Raw genomic sequence first — 22,858 nt, 5'->3', positions numbered from 1 at the left:
AGTAATATAGGACCTTTTAAAAATATTAAATGGTAATTATTGTGACACGCCTATAGAGCACTGATGCTGTCTGTGAGGCTTATCTGAACAGCTGGGGACAAGAGAAAGTCCAGGAAGTTGCTTTCCCAACAAACCACTGAAACCACTTCTGTTAAAGAGGACCTTTTATGAAAATCAACTTTTCAAAGCCTTAAACCATGTTCAAGTTGTTACTCAGTCTCATTTACTCACCCAAAGTTGTATTTGGGGATATTTGAGTCATCTTTATTCAAGATATTGCTCCGATCAACCTGTTTTCACCTTCATTGGTACACGGCCACTGCTCTATTTTAGAGAACTTTGTAATTTGTTTATTAAACCATTTGGTCTTACAGTTCTAAAAAGTGAAACTATTTAAGAAAGATCACATTTTATCCAGTATTTAATTTTTTCAGTACTGACACTTATTTAAAGCACCCATATCATGTTATTTTCTGATCTATATTATAATGTTGTTGCCTCACTAAAAAACGTACCTGGAGTTGTGTTTTGTTTCATTCACATGTTGAACATGCAAACCCTGCATATTAAGGAGTTTTTCTGTCAAACAGGTAACAACACACAAACTACCACTTCATGACATCACAAGGTGGAACAGAACATTTTGACTTTTGGAGATGTAGACAGATTCATAACGCAGAATTATTCAAACGTGTGAATGAAACAAAACACAACTCCAGGTATGTTTTTGACACAGTAACATAACACATTATAACACTGCTAAAAAAGAGCCAATTTTGTGTCATATAGGACCTTTAAATGAGTTTCTAGTTTCAATATTAGTTTTTGTATCAATTTGGATTTGCTTTTCAATATTGACCACCCTAATGCTAGTTTCAAATCGTGCCGTGTATTTTTTAAGTGATGCACAATGTTATCTTAAGCAATTTTTGAAGATCTTGGTCACTGTCTGGACACTCCCTTCAGACCTGTTCAGATGTGTTTGAGTCACAGCTCTATGACGATCTTTTCAGTTGAATCTCATCTGTCTGTAACCGTGGTGATTGCTTTCATTGTTTGAATTCAAGCATATGTCATGTTGTCTTTGGCAGAGCATCAGTACAGCTAAACCATGCGGACTCTTTTATCTAGATAATTACAATACTGACTTATCGTTCTATATATGGAAACTGGAACTAGGTCACCATTACAAATTTTAAAGCATTACATGTCGCTATAGATAAATATTGTGATAAATTATAATATTGAAACTACTTATGCCACTGACACAGTAAAATAAACCAGGATAACCCCAGTAAACTATATTTTTTATGTATTTTATATATTGCACAGTTTTTCTGGTTTATGGTCAATCACCTGCTTGTGGCCATAGAGATGTTATTCCTTTGACATTAAACACATTTATATAGCTTTTATTCATTACGGGTGTTTCTGTTGCTCAAAAATACGATAATTCTCTCTGTGAATAGGGGCGACTCTCCACAGATCTGACCTGTAATGCAGCCTGAAGTTGTGTCGCTTGAAGTAAATAGGTTTAATCTCTACTGTGGAACATTCTATACAAAGCAATAACATCTCCATGAAGACAAGCATGTGAGAGACCTTCCACTAAAAAAGTTACGCAGTACACCTTTAAATAGACCGTATCACTTAAATGCCTGAGCTGCAATAGATAAATAACAAAATAAACCAATAATTAGCCATAAAAGTTAGTTATTCAGCCCTCTATAGCTCAAATCATATTTTATTACAACCAAAAAAATACAAAGAAAGTTTACATAAAATATTTAACCCCAAAATGTATTTTCTATCTTTCATATATTGGTCGATAAGTCAATATTGTAATTATTGTGACAGGCTTGGCTGGAACAATATATTTTGGAGCTCACTATTTATCATGGGTACCTTTTATTTGTAATAGTGGGGAGATATTTGCCATTTGAGCTGTGGACAGTAGAATAAATATTGATATGCCTATTGACAATTACAGGTTGCAGCTCAAAAAATGGTTTACTGGGATTATCTTGCCTTATGACAGTGGCATACTTGACCCCTCTGGCCATCCTGACAGAGACATGTTTGAACTCCTCTCGTCTGGAAATATATATGGCTCCATTAATTTAAGACTTCTTGCCATGGGAACAGCTCCTCCCACCAGCTGTTATAAGTTTGATGTACCACCTTAATATTTTAGCCACTTAACCTTTGGATCTTTATTTTACAGGTTCAGTATATCGTCTGTAATGATTGTCTATTTTACAGTGTGACTTTTAACTACAAATGGGGACTACACTAAACTAGCCTAAGTATTTTCAGTATTATTGTTTATCCCAATATTTCTCTGTAGTGATAAATCCTGCTTCAAAATTTAATGAAATCATAGCAGGCCAAGCTTTCTCTTCACTCCTCTTGGCTCTGTAGTTCAGACTTGGGTTGTTAAAAGTATAGAAAATCAGATAGATAATATTTTCAACAAGTATTGTTTATATGCTTAGCAACCAAAGTTGATTATGTGACTTTTTTCGTTCCAACTGCCGGTTATTGCTTCAAATATTTTTGGATTAAAATGTGGAAGTGTTGGGCAAGAGTTTATTTCACAACATTGTTTTTCAAGCCCTGGTTTCTCTGTGCTATGTGAGGGTAGAGCAACTAAACCTTGAGATGGCCACTGTCCAAGTTAGTAAACAAATGTGATTTTTGCAAGTGCACAGACTAACCCAATTATCAGACTGTAAGAAGTGAATGCCTTATAAAATTACATGCTTTTATACATGCTTTGAACAATATATGAAAACTTAAAGTGCATATTACGCTTTTCTGATCTAACGTATGTTATAATGTTGTTTCCTCATCACAAACATATCTGGAGTTCTGTTTTGTTTCATTCATACATGTTTAACACACAAACCCTGCTTCTCTCAAACTGAAAACTCCAACTTGTTTAGTAATTTAGTAATACAGGAAGTGTTCCTCTGTGTTTTTAAACTCTATATACACATTCTTTAGAATCATTAGGATGATTTCAGTCCTGGAATTGCCAAACTCTACTGCTAAAGGTAAAAGGTGGCTGCTAACTTAAACTACCACTACATGACATCACAAGGTGCTTTGAGATGTAAACAGACTAATAATAAAGAGTTACTTAAACATGTGTAAATAAAACAAAACAACTCCAGGTATATTTTTGATGAGATAACAACATTCTAACATGACTTAAAGCTCACAAGAGTCAATTTAGTTTAAAAAGTCAAAGTTCAATTTTAGATTTAGACTGGCAAAATTTTATTGACTAAACATTTCTGAACGGGAAAGTAAGCTTATTTTCTGTGTAAATAAAATAATGCATAACATGGCTTCACTTGTGTTGATTAGTAAGATTAAACCTTTTGTGAGTGGAGATGTGTTAGAGCAGAGCTGGATCACCCACTGTGTCTAAGGCCAGCCCCAGGCCCTGTTTAATCCTCTTCTTATTTCGCTGAAGCAGCTCATTCTCTCTGAAACTGCAGGTTGGGCCCCTCAGGGGACTCCTCTGAGCCCCTGACACTTCAGTGCACAATGGGACAGGACTGATGCTTTCCTCGTTAAAGGTGCACTGTGTAACTTTACTGGGAGAGGGTCGCCTCTCCACAGATCTGACCTGTAACTTGGCCTGGTTTCGTCTCTAATGACAAAGATTCATACTGAGAAACATTCCAGACAAAGCAATAACTTTTGAAGAACTTTCCACTTGAAAAGTTACACAATGCACCTTTAAGAGTATCCATGAAATCCTTGATAATCCTGGAGCAGCCCTGTGGCATATGTAGCTGCTCATATGGTCTTGTTGAAACCGTCTTTGGTCTGGGACCTCTCCAGTGATACATCCACATGTCCGGGCGGGTGAGCTGTGAGGCCCTGCTGCTGCTGCTGCTGCTGCATTTTGAGCCTGTGTTGAAGGATGAGGGCGTGTGTGTGTACAAGTGAGTTCGAAGATTTCATTCTTTGTGAAGCTGTGGCTGTTGACTTTTCAGAGGCAAGTTTATTAAACTGAATGCATCGCTTTTTCAACATGATTATGATCTGTTAGCTGAAGAAGACCTGTGGACTTTGCCAGTAGTAGCAAACCTTGTGGACTATTTTTGAACCAAGCTCTAGGGAGGTTTTGACAACATAATTTTTACAATTACTACAAAATTCAGCAGCACGTGTCCTGACGAGGACCAGAGGGCGGGACCACATTACACCGGTTTTAAAATCACTGCATTGGCTCCCTGTGAGTTTCAGGATCGATTTTAAAGTTCTTTTACTGGTTTTTAAATGTCTTAATGGTCTTGGGCCTTCTTATCTTTCAGAACTCCTTTTACCTTACGAACCCTCACGAACCCTCGCGGACCCTGCGCTCCTCCGGCAGCAGGCTCCTTGTCATTCCCAAAGTCAGGACACACACTCACGGAGAGGCGTCTTTTCAATACTGTGGCCCTCGTCTATGGAACTGCCTGCCGGAGGAGCTCAGGGCTGCAGAGAACGTTCATGTTTTTAAGAGTAGGCTCAAGACCCACCTTTTTAGCTTAGCTTTTGAATGAAATATCATATTTTTTACTTGTTTCTACTATACACATTTTAAATTATATTTATTTATTTTAGACTTATTTTTAGGATATGCAGTGTTTCCTCTGTAGGAGCCCTCTGCATCAGGAGCAGAGGTCGGCTGTAGCTGTCGGGTCTGTCCCGTGGGCTCCTGGTGGAGAGTTGGAGCTTGGGCTTCATCTCTCCCCTGGCTCCTGTGGTGGTTCCTGGTGGTGGTGGACGTCTCTCTGCTCCTGATGTAGACGGCTCCTCTGATGGTGCTTTCTCAACTGGTTCGCCTGTATTCAGCCTCACATTTTACTATGTGTCGTTTTATGTATTTTAGCAGGTTAATGTGTGTGTGTGTGGGGGGGTTTGGGTGTCTGTGATGTTTGGTTGTGTCGAGTTGGGCAGCTGTGGGGGTTGGGTTAGTGGGTGGGTGGGTGGAAATGTGGGATTGTTTTTAATCTGTGTAAAGCACTTTGTGTTACATTTTTGTATGAAAAGTGCTTTATAAATAAAGTTTGATTGATTGATTTTTGATTTGACTTCTGCCTGACATGCATGAAAAGAGAGACCAATAAGTGGAGATGGATAATGGCGATATTTGCATTTTTAACATTAAAGATGCACTTCGCAACTTTTCTGCTGGAGGGTCCGCCACCTACTTGTCTCCATGGAGATGTTATTGCTGTGCCTGGAATGTTTCCTGGTATGACATTAAACGTTTCCAACTAGCATTTGTTCATTGCAGGTGTTTCTATTGCTTAAAAATACAATAATTCCTTCTGTGAAGAGGGGCGACACTCCACAGATCTGAATTGTAATGTAGAGTTAGTGTTGTAACCTGCTCATCTGATCTGATAACATTTCCATGGAGGCAAGCAGGTGGCGGACCCTCTACTAGAAATGTTACTCAGTGCCCCTTTTAAATCTTTTGCAGAGGTCAATATTTTGTTTGGGCCAACAGAATGCCAACACAATATATTTATTTGGAAACCTTTACAATGTGTCTATACTGCTGTTATATCCACTTTGCAGTAAAACAGGTTTGTAGTAATTCAAATTGCATAATTTGGGAAAAATAATTAAGATGGTCCCAGAAATACTGGTAGGGTCGGTCAATCTCTACCAATAGTACAAGCTCATTCACAACTGATCTGTGTCTAACTGAAGTGATGAGGTGCACGTATGAACAGAGAGAGCTGCAGTCTCAGCATTTGGCTCCTTCTCCATTTGAGTCTGTTGCAGTCTCTGCTGCAGTCACCGCCGGGACCGCACAGAAACATAAATCTAAAGGTAAAACGAGAGAGCCTGAGCACTTCTATAAGGCACCACTTCATTGATTACATTCATAAGAGATCTTATGTACAAAATGCATGAACAAAAACAGGCCTGTCCCAATAATTACTATATGGACTTATTCAATATATGAAAGCTGGAACAATATATTTTGGGGGTCAGTATTTATAGTGGGTAGTTCTTCTTTGCACTACTCAGAAATGTTTGGTTATTATTTGGCTGTATAAGATTTGAGTTGTAAAAGGTTGAAATAACTTCTGACTCAATACAGATGCAAACTAAGTACCAAAGTGTTTTATTCTGCTATTTATTCATTACAGCTCATGTTTCAGATTCACATGTTGCAGATTTAGAACTGTGTTTTATGGTTTAAATCTGCTCTTGAGTTATTGTGTCATTAGCTGTGCATTAGTTGCAGTATTATAGTTTTACTTTCTATATTTTCTTCAGCAGTATATTCTAAATTTGTCTTTGCACAAACAAAAAAATAATCCTATAATGTTTTTGCTTTATACCATATTTTACCAGGACTCAAGGTAGAAGTAAAACTGTGCACTTTATTTTACATATAGTCTTGATTCTTAGTGGTTCCTGGTGTGTGGTAGATTGACTCTTCATTGACTGACTGTTTGGCTAATAGCATTACTCCCTCCTCTCTAATAAGCTTTATTACTTTAGCCTGGTAGTGTCTCTGCACTGGCCCCGTCCTGCACTCATCTTTCACTGCTCATGCACTAATGAAGTCAAAACATGACCCCCATGTGCCCTTTCACCTCCTCACATTAAACTGGAGAGACTGTTGTAAAGATGCCAGGCAGTAAAGACTGATCTACAACTCAGGCCCTTGAGGCAAGAGTCTGATCTGCAGTGTCCCCAGGTGCCCCGAGGTGTGAAATGAAAAATGTAATCCCATTTTGGTGACTCTGATTCGGGCAGTTTTCTGCATTTAGAAAACCTTACAATAATACTATATGGAATTTTCATTCATTGTGTAAAAGCAGGTATTTATCTTGTGGACGTTTTCTGTACAATAATGGGGAAACTTTAGTTTCCCCAAATAGGATCAACTGAACGACAAACTGTTTTTACTCTTTTATCTCATCTCCTTCTCTTGTATTTCTACTGAAGTCCAACCACCTCTCAGGCAAATGTGCAGCAGCCGGAGGGAAGCCTCTCTGGTCTCCACAGTAACCATACCAGACTGTGTCATCGCCATAGCAGTCGGTTTGGGCTCTGGAGCAGCCAAAACAAATTGGGGCACTAAACTCAAGCATGTTTTTGGGCATCAACGCCACAGGCGTCAAACATTTTAAAGTTTAAAGTGACTGCAAATGCGTTCAACAAGAGGTGGTCTGAATGCATTATTACTCTTTCTGAGACTCCCTTCTCTCCCTCCTGCCCTCCCATACCCTTTCACACACACAATTTACATGTCTGCAGCAACTGTCATGTCATTGTACAAAAAGCTGTCTGTTTTTTAAAAGGAGGATGAGTCAGAAGGGATTTTCCAGCAATTATTTTGATTTATATAGTGACTCATTTTGTCTTATTGTATTATATTTCACTCAACTGTTAATCCAAACAGTTAGAGGATGCACATTTGCCACTAATAGGTGTTGACAGCCACACTGTTGACAAACTTCAGCAGAATTTTGTTAAGTCAAAACTGAGCCCAGGTAATGTCTCTCTGTGTGTGTCTGTGCCACAGGTGCAGCACCGCGTGTCCGGACAGATCATGGCCCTGAAGATGAACACTCTGCCCTGTAACAAGGCCAACATGCTCAAAGAGGTGCAACTGCTTAACCGACTGTCTCACCCCAACATCCTCAGGTATGGACACCTCCAGTAGGGTAGTCAAAACTACTGAAAATAAGATATTAGATACTCATTTGGGCAGGTAGCGTTATTTAAAAAAGTCACACTCACAGTACAGAAATGAATTTTTCCTGAACAGCTTTAGATTTTGAGCTGTATCCATAGACTGTATAAAAAGGACCAAGCAAACCTGCAAGCCACTGCATTTTACAAAGGATGTGAGCATTGGATGTGCTCCTGGCACCATAAACCCTGGCCCCAATTCACTTGTATTCACAATATGAGACAATTTTAAGACCAAAATATTGGTCTTAAAATGTTTGCTCTACATGATCCTGGTGTTTTTATTTCACTGTTTTTTATATCTGTAAATCAACTCCTATTCCTAATATATCTGCTCCAAATTCACTCCTATAACTGCAGACCTTGGTGAGCTTCATTTGACTGGAGCCAAACACAATGGGTGATGTCAAACTCCATTAGTCCACTTCTTTATACAGTCTATGGCTGTCTCAGAACAAGTATAACAAGACCACACAGACTATTATACACCCATGGACCACTATGGAATCCACGTTGACAGTAGAGGGATTACACAGATAAAAGGCCCCATGGTTATGTAAAAGAAAGTACTATTATCATCATGGTATTGGAACTGGTATTGAGTATCGTATCTATTTCTTAGAATCAAAATCGGGTTTGAAATCTTGGTCTTGTCGCACTTGTCCTATGTAGTATTATCTAAACTTAATTCTTTGGGTGAAACGGACACACCTGTTGGAATGAAGTATACCTTACTGTCTATAAACTGCAGTCCTTCTTACAACACTGTTACTTTTCAACATTTTTCCTGTTTGCAGGTTTATTGGAGTTTGCGTCCATGAGGGCCAGCTCCATGCTCTCACAGAGGTTGGTTTTTGATCAAGGCCTTTAAAATGATAACTTTTTACAATAGCATAAAAGATTCACTTACAACTAGGCTCAAAGATGTAAAGGAAGGAAGTGCTGTAACACACACACGCACACGCACGCACGCACACACACGCACACACACACACACACACACACAGTCCCTTAATCTAAAAGAAGTTATATTTGTGTGTCCTTGGGTTATCTGTCTTGTTGAAACTTTTATCTTTATTTTATGGCCGATGTTGCAAAGGTCAACCATTAATAAACTCACATCTATTTTTGCCTACTCTACACAGTTGGGTATTTTCATTATTTTATTAACATTATATAATGCTTTAATTTAATATTTTGCTATAAGAATATATGAGTTTACATTGGCCATAGCACATGTGGTGGCCCAAGCAATCCATATATGAATTTATTCAATACAGTATATGGAGATTAAATGTGACTTTTTGACACTGCTGATAAAAAAAAATGACTAAATGCAGATAAAACATTGTTACTTTTATATGTTTAAGACAATATTACTGGCATAAAGTATAATACATTTTTCAGATCAATTTCATTTTTAAATTGACACAGCAAAGGGTGGCTACTTTGAGGATTTAAATTTAGACATGGACTTAGACACACGTTTTATCTTTTCTTTGCTACATAATTCCATGCATATTTCTTATTTTCATATATTTGATGTATTCTGTATGTACATTAAATGTAGAAAGTTGTAAAAATAAAGAAAAAACTCTGAATGAGGTGTTTCCAACATTTTAACTGGTAGTGTATGTCCAGGATAACAAATATTAAGACCTGAAATGTCGAAAGTTTATTTATACTTGTCAGTGTGTGTGTCATAATGTGATAATAAAAAATAATAATCTGTGCAGTACATAAACGGGGGGAACCTGGAGCAGCTGTTGGCCAGTGACGTGTATCTGTCCTGGGGCATGCGCCTGAGTCTGGCCCTGGACATTGCTCGAGGTCTGGAGTATCTACACAGTAAAGGAATCTTCCACCGGGACCTTACCTCCAAGGTAATAGACTGTATAAAGATGTGTGGAATTTACATCCAGTAGAGGAATGCTAAATAAAAAAAATCGGTGTGCCTCTGTGTGAAATAGCTTTGCACCAATATATTGCCTTTTGTTAGCCCTTTCTAAATGTTTTGAGCAGCTATTTGCAGCTATTTAAGAGTCTAAATTGGCTAATATTTCTCAGTTTATACCATAGACTGTGAAGTGAACTAAGGGAGTGTGACATGACCCATAGCGTCAAATTAAGCTCACAATGCTAGCAGTTATAGGAGCTTCTGCAGTTACAAATTCCACAGTTCCACATTACAAATAGGAATGTAATTACGGACAAAGTAGCAAAATAAAAACACCAGGATAATAGAGTGGGTTAATATAAACATTTTAAGACCAAAATGGCAAGGCTCACATCAGCAGGTACAGAGATAGGGGTGACAGTTTTTCAGTGTAAAGTCAATCGTAAATGATGGAACCAGAGGTGTCCCATGTTCATTTCCTATTTGAAATGGGGTGCATAGAGGGTCAGCTCTGTCCATTTATCTATGGTTCTAATCTTTGGTTCCACAGTAATAACTTGTGAAAACAGCGAAGGACTTGTGGACAGTGTTCTGCTGAAAAGTCAGAATTCAAAGATGCAGACAGATATAAGACTGTTTTTTTCATCACTGACACATAGGCCTGTCATGATAATTACTATATTGATTTAGCTTTAAATACCACTTCTACCAGTAGGTAACTGTTTGCTTTTTTCTGTGCCATGATGTGCCAAGGTTTGGGCTTTAAAACTCTTTATTTATTACTGATGAGTTTTTTAAATGATTTTTGTACATTGACGTTTTTTGTTGGGATCAGTCCGTGGCATAAAATATTTTCATAATTATCTTTTTTCGTCTATCTTCAATCAGCACAAACCTTTATATTAAGAGAGCATATTAGTCATGTTTAGTGCAGTTATCTCCTCACCCTGAAGTGTTCAAATAAGGCATTGTGTGTCTTCATTAGGGAGCAGGTCGACCAAAACAAAATAAGGACCTCTGTTTGTGATTTAAGGCAAATGAACAATGGATGTCACACAATTGTGGTTGGTTACGTTATTGTCCCTAACGGGAAATTTGTTTTCACAGCTGAACAAAAGGAACGCCATTTCACAGGACACACATCACTCACACAAAACAATATAGAGAAGACATAATACAAGCAAAGAAATATGTCATCTGAACAGGAGCGCATGGTTTACAGTTTTAGGCTTTAAAGGAGGGCTCTAAATGGTGTCCAATCTTCGTTGGTAATGCACAAAAGTGTAAAAAGGCACTGGGGTTAACTTGTTGTTTTGTTTTTTTAAGTATTATGTTCTGGGTTAATTCAAAATGGTCTTTTTGATACCCAGGTGTGGTAAAAAATTGGCAGTTCCAGGAATGAAATTGACCAAATGATTCTTGTGAAGGTGTATGGAGTTTAAAAACACAGTGGAGCTTTTCCTGTATTGCCACATCACAAGGTGGAACAGCACATTTTCTTTATGTATGTTTGTGATGAGTAAACAACATAACATAAAACATCATCAGAAAATGGCATAATATGTTTCCCTGTAATATTTGTTATGGATTCAGTATGATTATATCACAGGGCTGTAAAAGTTCACTTATTTGGTTAGACAAAAACCCCAAAGTAGCATAATTGTCATGATTTTCTGTGTATATTCTAGGGACGCAACGATACCGATACTGGTATTGAATATCCGTGCTGATATGGAAAATGTTGCTGGATCAGGTATCACTTCCATAATATCGGTTAAGTCGATATCCTGGCTGTGCCTTTAACTGGATGTAATAAGACGATTTACAGGATGATTTTGGCCCAGAACATCAGTGGTCATTTGACAGATCGAGTTAAATTTGTTTTAAGGAAATAAGTGTAATTTTTCATCCCTTTAATATCAGGATAGAAAAAGCTGTATGGAACAGTCCATCCCTATTATCTTGGTTTATTAGTATTCATACATTGAACGTACTGTCTCATACTCTCTCCACAGAACTGCCTGGTCCGCTGGGAGGACGGCGTGTGCATTGGAGTGGTAGGGGACTTCGGTCTGGCAGAGAAAATACCAGATTACAGGTCAGTGCCTCAGGTCTCCTCATCAAACCCTCCATCAACACTCTGTGATTAGATAAGCCATTACTGCACTTCTGCTTTTACTTCCCCATTTTGTCCAGTATTCACAGACCCTCCAATGGGACCCCAGGGAACAGGCAGCTTTTTCCAAACTATGCAGCTGATGTTTTAGATGTTGTGGTTGTCCCAGCCAGTGGAACTATTGAGATATTCCCTGAGGGTGTGATGCTAACTGGAGGCTGTGCTCTGTCTGAAATCTGTTACTCACATTAGACCTTAATCTGAGTTGAGTTTTAACACAATCTGACGTACTCCTCAACAGGACCACGAGTGCACATGTTGTTCACAGGCTCCTGAAAATGTTGTTGTGCTGTTTTGTATTTTTTCAATCTATTTTAAAACTTTGTGTTTGCTAATGTGTACTTTGTGTCAACGAGGTAACTTCTGAACGTTCCACCTTATACATACATAGGCTGTCTGAATGTACACACTATTCCCTGCTCATGCCATTTTTTGTAGAGTCTGAATGACCAGCAGTTGAAAAAGTAATGCACTGAAAATTTACCACAATTCTGCTTTCCTTAGCTTGAGCTGCTAAAAGTAATAATCCAGTCAGTCTACAAAAACAGCCTGACAAAACACTTGTGTGCCAGTCATATTTGAGAATTATTTATGATAGAAATACATTTTTTCTGCATTTGGCATCTGGGTGAGAAAAAAAAAATTTTTTTAGTCACATGATCTGAGCTGTGTGTCCGAATTGCTCTACATGAGTGCACTATCTAGTCCGCTAAATAATGCAGGCCTGTATAGTGAATTGTGGTTAGGAGTTATCGTGGACATTTGGACACAGCCATGTAAAACCCTGCCAGTATGATGTCACTGCAAAGTATCAGTTGATGCGAAACATGATTTTTAGCACAGGGGAAGTAGACACAGGTCTGACTCACAAAGATGCGTCAATATTTAATGCGTGTTGCCATGACGTCTTCTGGTCCTCTCTGGGTGCCACTGTCACTTCCTGTGTCCAGAGCCTCGCGTTCATTATGCACTGACATTTATGTGAATATTAAATTCACAACCATCAATTCAGAGCGGATTGTAAATGAGCAGCCAAGTCACAGCTATCCTCTCATGTGTCATTTTCCAAGATGGATTTCTTCCATGAGAAACATCAGGGTGAATAGAAATGTTGTTTAAACATGTGGTTACCTGTTAGGGATGGAACAATAAACATATCATATGGACTGCATGCTATAAAATATTTGCAAGAGATGCAAATTGTAATATTTAGGACTTATACAAGACTTTGTTTAATTTCAAAGTTTGTTTTGGTGGTTGCAGTATACAAATGCATTCCACATTGTGCAGCTGATAAGCAATACAGTGCTGTGTATTACTCCTTAGTGCATACACGATCTTAAACTAAAACGTGAACAAAATTGAAAGCTGAAGGTAAATTTAAAAGGCCCATATTACACTATTTTCTGATCTATATGTTGTTTCCTCATCAAAAACATACCTGGACTTTTGTTTTGTTTCATCCACACATGTTTAACACTCAAACCCTATATATTTAGGCTGATCTCTTCTCTTAAACAGAAAACACTCCGTTCCACCTTGTGATTTCATGTGGTAAAACAGGAAGCACTCCACTGTGTTTTTAAACTCCATACAGCTTCATTAGAATTATTTGGATAACTTCAGCCCTGGAAATGCCAATCTCTCTAATGAACAAAAGGTAAAAGGTAGTTGTTAACTTGAAAACTACTGCTTAATTACATCACAAGGTGGAACAGAGCATATTGAGGTTTGCGGAAGTAGATGGACTAGATGGACTAGTAATAAAGGGTTAATGAAACATGTGTGAATGAAACAAAACACAACTCCATGTATGTTTTTGAGGTAACATTATAACCTGGTTTAAAGCTCTCAACAGTCAGTTTTGCGTAATATATGACCTTTAACACATGCAGTGGGATAACTGACCTGTGATGACGAGTTTTAATGACTGTAAACTAATAAAATAGTGGTATTACAATCCTGTAATCATCACTTTTCCTTTCAAAGAAAGCATTTTTATGATCCACTGTGGTGAGAGTGTAAGTGATGAGTGCTGTTTAGATATTAAAATTTCACACTTTCGATACTAAGGAATAGACTCAATGTCTTATATCTGTGTAATTCCTTAGTCATCCAGGTAGGTTCATGGATGTGTACTAGTCTATGTGCTGTTATACTTGTTCTGATACAGCTCAAGATCATTCAAAAGCTATTCAAGACAGGTTAATTTCTGTTCTGTGAAGATTATAATTTTTTGTGATGGATACCTGCTCAAATGAGTATCTAGTTTCGATTAGTTTATCAATTAGTATCTAATTTTCAATACTTTAGAAGACCCTAGCCCACCTCAACCTCTCCCCTTATTCCAGCGATAGTGCACTTAAATTTCACACTGACTGGACCTCAAACACATCTGCTGTCCTCCACACTTAACAGTATTATACATGGGTAATTGTGTCTGACTGTTAGACAAGCACACTGCACATACCCTTTAGCTCTGCCCCCTCCTCCTTTAAACTCATGCTTCTCCAGAGAGCCGCCACTGTGGACCTCCTCTTTACAATGGGCCAAAGTCAGGTCAGGTCTGTGTTTACACAACTGCGCTGTTTTATCAGGGGAAGGATTTTAGGTAGATTTATAGAAAAGTGCTCAAGGTTAATATCTGTCCATATAGGAGTCTGAACATTTAAAGCCAGATGCACAGTTTATGGGCCCTTCGTTTAGCACTTGCACTTCTGTTCTGTGAAGTATGAGTAACATTTTTTTTAATCCTTGTTTGTCTTTGTGTCCTTATGTAAAGCATCTTTGGACATGTGAAAAGTGCTATACACAAGCCTGTAATAACACATTTTGAAATGCAATATATATAAGTGCATAAGTAAATATGGACTATAAACCAGGCCTGTTGACAAAAATTAATAGGAACAGGGTCCAGTTCTGGGGTCCTGGACAAGAAGAGACAATAACAAATTTCCCAGCATGCAAATAAAATGTATACACGATAAATGTTGACCCCCAAAGAATATTGTTCCAGCTTTCATCTATTGAATGATAAATCGATATAGTAATTATTATGACTGGCCTAATACAAGTGTACAAGTATTGTTATGATTATTAGGGTTGTCAGAGGTAATGAAAATGTGATACTACAATACTAAAACTATTTAAGCAAGTATTGATACTGAAAAAACAATTTGACCTTTCCTGAACAGTTTTACAGTTTTCTTTCATGGTATAAGCAACATACATTTATTACAATATTGTCTTAAAAAAAAAAAAAAACCTTTTAAAATTATGACTTTGTTATCAGAATCTGTATTGAGTAGGAAGTCTATGCTTTAGTATCAAAATTGAGATTGAAATTTTAGTAGCGTGACAACACTGAGTATTAAGCATTAAGAAGTATTAAGTAGTATTAAGTATTAAGTAGTATTAAGCAGTATTAAGTAGTATTAAGTAGTATTAAGTAGTATTAAGTATAAAGAAGTATTAAAAGTATAAAGTATTATTAAGTATTAAAAAGTATTAGTTCTAAATGTGGGAATATAAAGTTTTGTATTTTTAGGTGGTAAGACTACAGGGTGCAGATTTAATTCAGTCTTGTATAACAGACTTTAACTAATCAGGATAAACATGCCATAGAGACTTCCTTTAATGTCTCACAATCCATCTGTCCACACGTCTGACTCCTGTAGTGTACTCAGTACATACCTGCAGCTATCGGACAAGCCTCTGTTTGCTCCATTTCAATAGCGATGTGTGAAATGCATTTGTCAGACTCAAGGCCCTGTGTACTTTAATATTACAGTCAAACACTGCTGTATCCTGTCAGAATTGAAATGTTGATAGCACTTTCTAATGCGTGTGTGGGTAGGCCTGTCTCAATAACACATTTTGAAGTATATTGATGCACAGAAATATTGTGATAAATGATAAAATTTAAAGTAAATTGAAAGTACTCTAAAAATGGGTTTACTGTCACAACTTTTCCGGTGAAGGATCTGCTACCTGCTTGTATTACTCTAAACAAATATTGTTCATCTAGCATTTATTCTTTACAGGTGTTTCTATTCCTCAAAAATGCAATAATTCCTTCTGTGAATAGTGGCGCCTCTCCACAGATCTAAATTGTAATGTTGCATAGTGCTGTAACCAGCTCGTCTCACTCATGATAGATGTTTAATTTATACTGTGGAACATTCTAGACAAATTGATGACATTTCCATGGAGACTAGTAGGTGGTGGATTCTTTACTAGAAAAGTTGCACAGTGCACCTTTAAAAATTAGCAAACAGAAGTTATTTATTCTAATCTTCAGCTCAAATGTTGTGTTATTACATTAAAATGGAAAAAATCTCCACGACAAATATTGAGCCCCAAAATATATTGTTTCATAAGTTGATATAGTACTTATCATGACAGTACTACGTGTGGGTTGGAGCCGGCGCTACCACAATGTTCATGGCTGGGAATGAAGGAGTTGGCGGGAGGGATAGGGAAAGCACACCAAATAAGGTCAAAGTATTCCAGAGTTCCTCCTTTAGCTCTGGTACTAACTGTAATCACTCATTTTAGGTCACTCCTCTAGATATATTAATAACATTTTCAGCATTGACTGTTTTCAAAGCCTTGTTTACAATGGTGGCTCACTCATTTCTCCCTCTCCCCTCACTGCCTTGGTTGTATTTTTTGCTCCATGATAGTCACAGAACAGATGGAAATAGCAGTCAGGAAGTATCTGCCAGCGGGGAGTGTGTGTGTTTGTGTATGCATGTGAGTGTGTGCATGTGCATTTGTATATCTGTGTGTGTGCGCGTGTATGTATCTACTGTATATGAGTGTGTGTGCGCATGTGTGCATGTGGGTATATGTGCCCCAGTGTCTCTCTCTGTACGTATATGTATGCACGTGTGTGTCAGTCTGTGTGTGTATATATGCGTATGTGTGTCCTTCCTTTTTAATTCAGCTGAAATTGTGCAACTGTATCAGCACATAACTGAAAAGCACTGTGGTTTCTTCAATAAAGGAAGTGCAGATAAAAACAATGAGACAACTGCTTTTGACACAGCTTAGTGAAAGCTGCATGCTGCTAATCACTGTGCTGGGCTTCACACAGATCCCCTTACAGTTGGCTGCTAAACGGCCAGTTAAGACTTCAGCCTCTTATACTCATGCCTCATTGATGTATAGTGTACAATTTAATACCATAATACAGTGTGCTGACTGGACTACCATAACTGGTCATATGATCAAAACTGAGGTGGGAGGGGGGAAAGTCATTACATTGGCCTATTTTAGATTTTAGAAACTAAGTTTCAAATTATATTGCTTTCCATATTTCATATTTAACTACAGTGTATTTATTATTCACTCACTATAGATCATTGGTGGTTGTATTCAATCTCCATAGCCACAGATGCCCTGGGGCAATCTGACCAGATCAAGCCAATCTTAAACATTGCTGAGCACTTTTTATTAATTATAACATTTTTTTTTATCCAAAGGCAGTGTACAATTGTGTACACGATAAGTAGAGCTCAATATGTTTTTATATAAAAATCAAAGATGAAAATAAATCACACAGAACTGAAAACAAACAGTAACAGCTTGAGAAGGTGTAAGTATCTGAAATGAATTAGGAGTTATTTCTCACATAGACACCATCTGTAAAAAATCAACAGGGGGTTGACGCACTTTCTGAAATGACTGTAGTTTATACTTTTATATGCGGTATAATTACTATATGCTATGCTCATATTACTGGTGTTTTATCAGGTATTAAGACCTTTTATAAATTGGTGTTGGTGCAGCACAATTGTAACTCCGTTTCCGTTTTCCTCTGCAGTGAGGATGGTACGCAGGAGCCATTGGCTGTGGTGGGGTCCCCCTACTGGATGGCCCCGGAGGTGCTCAGAGGAGAGGTTTATAATGAGAAGGTACTGATGGATTTGTCTTCATGGAACACACTGTGGCATGGACCAGTGCTATAAAGCAATAACCATTTGATGAATGAAACGTCATCTGGAATCTGGTTACACCATTCAATTTAAAGTGATTGGTCTGCATTTGGCTCTCCTACAAAAATGTGTGTGCATGTTATGCTACAATAACAAATGAAGTGATCATTCTGCAGGCTTGTCATAAAAGGAGTGTTATGTCACGATATATTGCTACAAGGATATACAACTTTAAACAATAATATTGGAAGTATTTTAAGACACTGACACAAGAAATATAAGATAATCTGTTTAAATATACAGTATCACAAAAGGATACTGCATCTGAGGGAAATGAAGCAATAATTAGCCATAAAAGTTAAATTTTTGACCCTCTGCAGGTTGTTTTTTCGTACAACAAAAAATAACAAAAATCTCTCCAATATTGCACACACGAGAAATATTGAGCCCCAAAATATATTAATCCATTTTATATTAATCCAGCAATCATATATTGGATGATAAGTCAATATAGTAATTGTCAGGGATGGGAAGAATACTTTGAAAATGTATTTAGTTACATGGTCCAATTAGAGTACTGGTTCTGTATTCGGAACACTTAAAATACTTTACACTGAACTGCATTTAAATTATAGTGTAAAGATGCAACATAGTACTGTTTGTTCTGCATTTCTTATCACTAATTGGAGAAGTAAAAATCGCACATGCCGTCACCACAAGAGCAGTGTTTTCTCATTTTCTCACTGACTCTATGCAGTTTGAAGTTTAAATAGTGTGATCAAGTACCACCATATATTCCTTCAGATTTTAGAAAAATAATTGCCTTCTGAATAACAACAAATAAAAGAGTGGTGTTTTATTGAGCGTTGCTCTTAATTTCCATTAATCATCAGGTCTTGTGTTTTCATGTGTGCAGGTGGATGTGTTTGCGTATGGGATCATCCTTTGTGAGATCATCGCGAGGATACAGGCCGACCCGGACATACTGCCACGCAAAGAGGTACCACTTCTATCACCACAGCTTCATCAACTCGTGTTTTCTTTTTACCTTACTTTTAATAATGCAGGATAATATTTTACTGTGGTTGGTGCTGGGCAGTATATCCTGTATATATAAAAAACATGTGGCTCTTATTTTAGTTTTGCATTTCGCTTTTAAACATCCTATGTTAGATAAAATTGACTCTTGTGAGCTTTACGTCACGTTCTAATGCTGTTATCTCATTAAAAAACATACCTGGTGTTGTTTTGTTTAATTCACAAAAGTTTGAGTAACCCTTTATTTTTAGTCTGTCTATATTTCCAAAGCTCAGATTGTTCTGTTCCACCTTGTGATGTCATGTAGTGGTAGTGGCTTGCATGTTAAAACATGAATGAAGCAAACCACAACTCCAGATATGTTTTTGATGAGTAAACAACATAACATAAATCAGACAATGGTGCAATATGGACCCTTTAACAGAAGATTTAATGCATTAAGATGGACCTTTGCTTGAAATTTACATTATTAATTAGTACAAAAAGCGTATTTATCTATAAACAGGAGGTTGATTCATAATCTTGATTAGACGTATACAAGTCCTTAGCCAACATGTGTGAATGATATACATGCAGCTGATAATGCTAACTGCAGTGTCATTCTTAAACCATCAGACTCTTTAGTGTATACCATCACCGTTGTATTTCACTATGGGTTTTATCATAAGAGATACAGATATTAGATTTCTGTATTCTTCCTGGCAGGACTTTGGTCTGGATGTGGAGACATTTCAGCACATGGTGGGAGACTGCCCTCCTGACTTCCTGGATTTGGCCATCACCTGCTGTAATGTAAGACCCTGACCACATTACAGGACTAAATTCTGCAAACAATTCAATTTATACTTTAGCTCTTCCCCTGAAAAGTACTGGTCTTCTTACTTAATTACCTTAAAGTGGGAGTAAACAACTAAACTAGAGAAACTAGAGGACTAAATAAGGTCAGAGAGAAGGACTGTAGGTCTGAGGGTATAAGGAGTAGTGTGAATCGTCTAACGGGTATCCGCATTTGAAACTCTGACCCTTCAACCAGGTGTGTGCTCAAAAACAACTGGCTGTAATCAGGACAGTGATGTGTGATGTCACCAACTAGTAGAAATTGCCAAGGCCAGTGAAGTCAACACAAACTTGCATTTATGACTTTTTGACCAGAAAGCTAAAGGTTTTGCAATAAATCTGAAGTTGATAAAAGATGAGTTTAGTAGATGGTGCTATTAAAACACCATATACACAGTTCAGTATCGAAAAAAGTAAATTTAATCTTCAGTTCCACTTTAATAGTTTTTGTGTGTGTATGTGTGTTTTTTTCAGATGAGTTCAAAGCTGCGGCCATCCTTTTCACAAATAGCGCTGGAGCTGGAGCAGAAGCAGGCAGAGAGGAACCAGAAGGAAAAGACACTGGTTAAAGGTACATTGTTTGTATATCACCTTTTGGGATTTTTTTTACTGTTCTTAGATCATGAAAGAAAAATACTTTTAATTTAGGATTGTCAAAGTATGTAAGAAAATCAAATACTAAGTGAATACTAGTATTGAAACTAGATACTAGTAGAACAAGTGTCTATAAGTCACATTCATAGGACAGAAATTAACCTTTCCTGAATAGTTTAGAATGATCTTGAGCTGTATCAGAACAAGTATAAGAGCACATAGACTAGAATACGCTAATGGACCACTGTGAACCCTACCTGTACGACTGAGGGATTACACAGATATAAGGCTGCATGGTAATATAAAAGAAAGTGCTATGATTTAATGTTGAAAAAGACATGCTATTGCCTAAATAAATACGTTTTTATTATCATTCTAATATCTGAATCAATAAGTAGAGATTTGAAATAAAGCTCAAAAAATTTATAATGAAAAAGTTCAATATTTTTTTAGATGTACCTGTACTATATAATAACTTAAAAGTAACATATTATACTTTCAGTTGCCTCACCTCCTGTTACCACTCTGCGTCGTCGTTCACTCGGCCTCCCCACAGACCCTCGCTTATCCCGCAGCAAATCGGACATGCTCCACCCCCAGGACACGCCCCCCTGTGTCATCCTCACCCCTCACACACGCATCAACCCCTTTTCACAGAGAGAAGACCTGAAAGGAGGAAAGATAAAGCTTTTCGATACGCCCAGTAAGTCTGTTATCTCCTTGACCTTCATGCTGCCCCCTCCTCCGGACACCTGTGATGGCACAGATGTGCCCAAGGACTCAGAGCCCCGGAGACACAGACGCAGCCTCTCTCTCCCCTGTACCCCGCCCCCCCACCTCACCTCTGCCCCCAAAACAGTCCTGAGTGAGGACAGTGGGCAGGTGAATGGTGTGAGTGAAGAGGAGAGGCTGTTAGGGGAAAGCATAGACTACAGTGGGACAGTGGTAGGGGACTCAGGACTGCCCCTCTCTGCTGAGCCCCTGTCCCTGGAACTGTCAGAGGAGAAAGGGGTGGAGCCTATGGACTGCTCCAACTCTCCAGACACTCAGGACAGCACTTCGTCCTTGTATTCTAAATTGACTCCACCCCCTTCCCACTCCTCCACCCCTCTGTCAAACAGCTGGGGGTCTGCCATTTCCAATGGGCCCCCTTGTTTACCCCCCCTCACTAACCTGGAGAACAACAATGTGGTTACTGGATGCCCTATTGGCTGGACGTCTCCAGATCCACCCATGACCTTGGACAACAATAACGGGTATCATTCCACGCCCAGTGACCCAGGCGCCCTGTCACCCTTTGGCTCTGGCAGTGGTCACTCTCTGGACCAGGAGGAGGTCATATCCTGCCCTGGCTGCTGTCTTCCAGGGCTGCACTTCCCCTCTGTGTGCCTGCGCGCTCCGCAGAGGAGGAACGCCTATAAGAACCTCAACGGGGACTCAGCAGCTTCACGTGGGCTGCTTCGTCCGGGACCCAAAGGCCTACCTCCCTCTCCCACCCCCACCGTGACCACCTCCAGCCTGGAGCCAGGACTGTCTCTCCCCAGTGCACGGACTTAGACCGGTCTGAAGCGCCAGCAAATAAACTCTCCAGGTCTACTACTATAAACTAGCCTGACCAGCAGGACTCTCAAAGTAATGTGGGTCTGGCACCCCTCCTATTGATGTGATTATTCAGAGCTTGATTCAAATAAAATGTGGCTGTTTTATCAAATGCAGAGGGGGTTATTTTAAGTTCAGATCAGTTTATTCTGTTTTTGCTGTTTGATTGCATTGAAATGACCCAAAATCAAGCATAAAAGTTAAACAAGAATGTATATTTTAAATTTTAAAATTTATTTACAGTGGCTGGTCAGGCTAGCCTTAAACACCAAAACATGAATGCTTAAAAAAAAAACAGGTTTCTATCTCTGGTCTAAAGCTCTTCCTCAGAAAAGATGTGTGTCTCTTCAAATTTGCACAGTTTATCTCAGCAATAGACCACGTCCTTTCCAGACATTTGGTGCAGAGGCTGCTCCACAAAAACATGATTAATGCTGTGCTTCGATTTAACGGCCTCCCTGTTTGGAGGCCGGTGTTTGGCGACCTCTGCTGGGCTGATGGCGCCACTGTGCCTGTGTCCGTCTTGTAAACTGTATATTTGTAGATGTAAAGATTCTTTTGACTGATACTGCTGATGAACCAAGGAATGTTGAGCTTAGTATTATTGTTGCAATGAGTCCATTTGGTGCACTTCCAATGTATTGTTGTGAATAAAGAATATTAATAAAACAGATTCTTATTATTTAAAGATTGTATTAAATAAAAAGTAGAATGCGCCTTTGACTGTATTCTTAATTTAACTGTTGAAGCAAGATCACTAGAAAAGTTACATAGTATAATATTCAAGTAGAGGTTACATCACCTGCTTGTTTTCATGGAGATCTTATTGTTCCAAATTGTAGAACATTCCAGGCAAAACAGTTGCTTAAACATCCTGTTTTGTTCAGTTACACATGCTTATTACGCAAATGGATAAACCCACATTCATTCAACGGTCAGGTCTGGAGAGGTGACTAAGTGTTGCCTTATAGTGTCACTCGTCTCCATGGAAAAAGACATTTAAAGGCCTATTTATACCTCTTCTAATTTATGTTTCCTCCACAAAAACAAACC

The 22,858-nt window shown here is 38.3% G+C and overlaps 1 protein-coding gene across 1 annotated transcript in view; it reads left to right on the top strand.

The window, feature by feature from the left end:
* tesk1b (testis associated actin remodelling kinase 1b) overlaps window positions 1–22,474 on the top strand; it is a 32,728-nt gene extending 10,254 nt beyond the window's left edge. The window contains exons 3-11 of the mRNA XM_020937809.2: window positions 7,556–7,677; window positions 8,523–8,571; window positions 9,462–9,608; window positions 11,638–11,720; window positions 17,626–17,716; window positions 18,654–18,737; window positions 19,481–19,567; window positions 20,087–20,183; window positions 20,709–22,474. Of these exons, the coding sequence (XP_020793468.1) occupies window positions 7,556–7,677; window positions 8,523–8,571; window positions 9,462–9,608; window positions 11,638–11,720; window positions 17,626–17,716; window positions 18,654–18,737; window positions 19,481–19,567; window positions 20,087–20,183; window positions 20,709–21,763 (1,815 nt within the window). The 3' untranslated portion in view covers window positions 21,764–22,474. The remainder of the gene's footprint in view (window positions 1–7,555; window positions 7,678–8,522; window positions 8,572–9,461; window positions 9,609–11,637; window positions 11,721–17,625; window positions 17,717–18,653; window positions 18,738–19,480; window positions 19,568–20,086; window positions 20,184–20,708) is intronic.
* The last annotated feature ends 384 nt before the right edge of the window (window positions 22,475–22,858 follow it).

Source organism: Boleophthalmus pectinirostris, unplaced genomic scaffold (assembly GCF_026225935.1).
Source record: "Boleophthalmus pectinirostris isolate CB_2022bp ecotype Guang Dong unplaced genomic scaffold, ASM2622593v1 HiC_scaffold_20, whole genome shotgun sequence".
Classification (NCBI taxonomy): domain Eukaryota; kingdom Metazoa; phylum Chordata; class Actinopteri; order Gobiiformes; family Gobiidae; genus Boleophthalmus; species Boleophthalmus pectinirostris.
The sequence above is the reverse complement of the archived record's forward strand: the minus strand, read 5'-3'. Positions and strand labels throughout refer to the sequence as shown.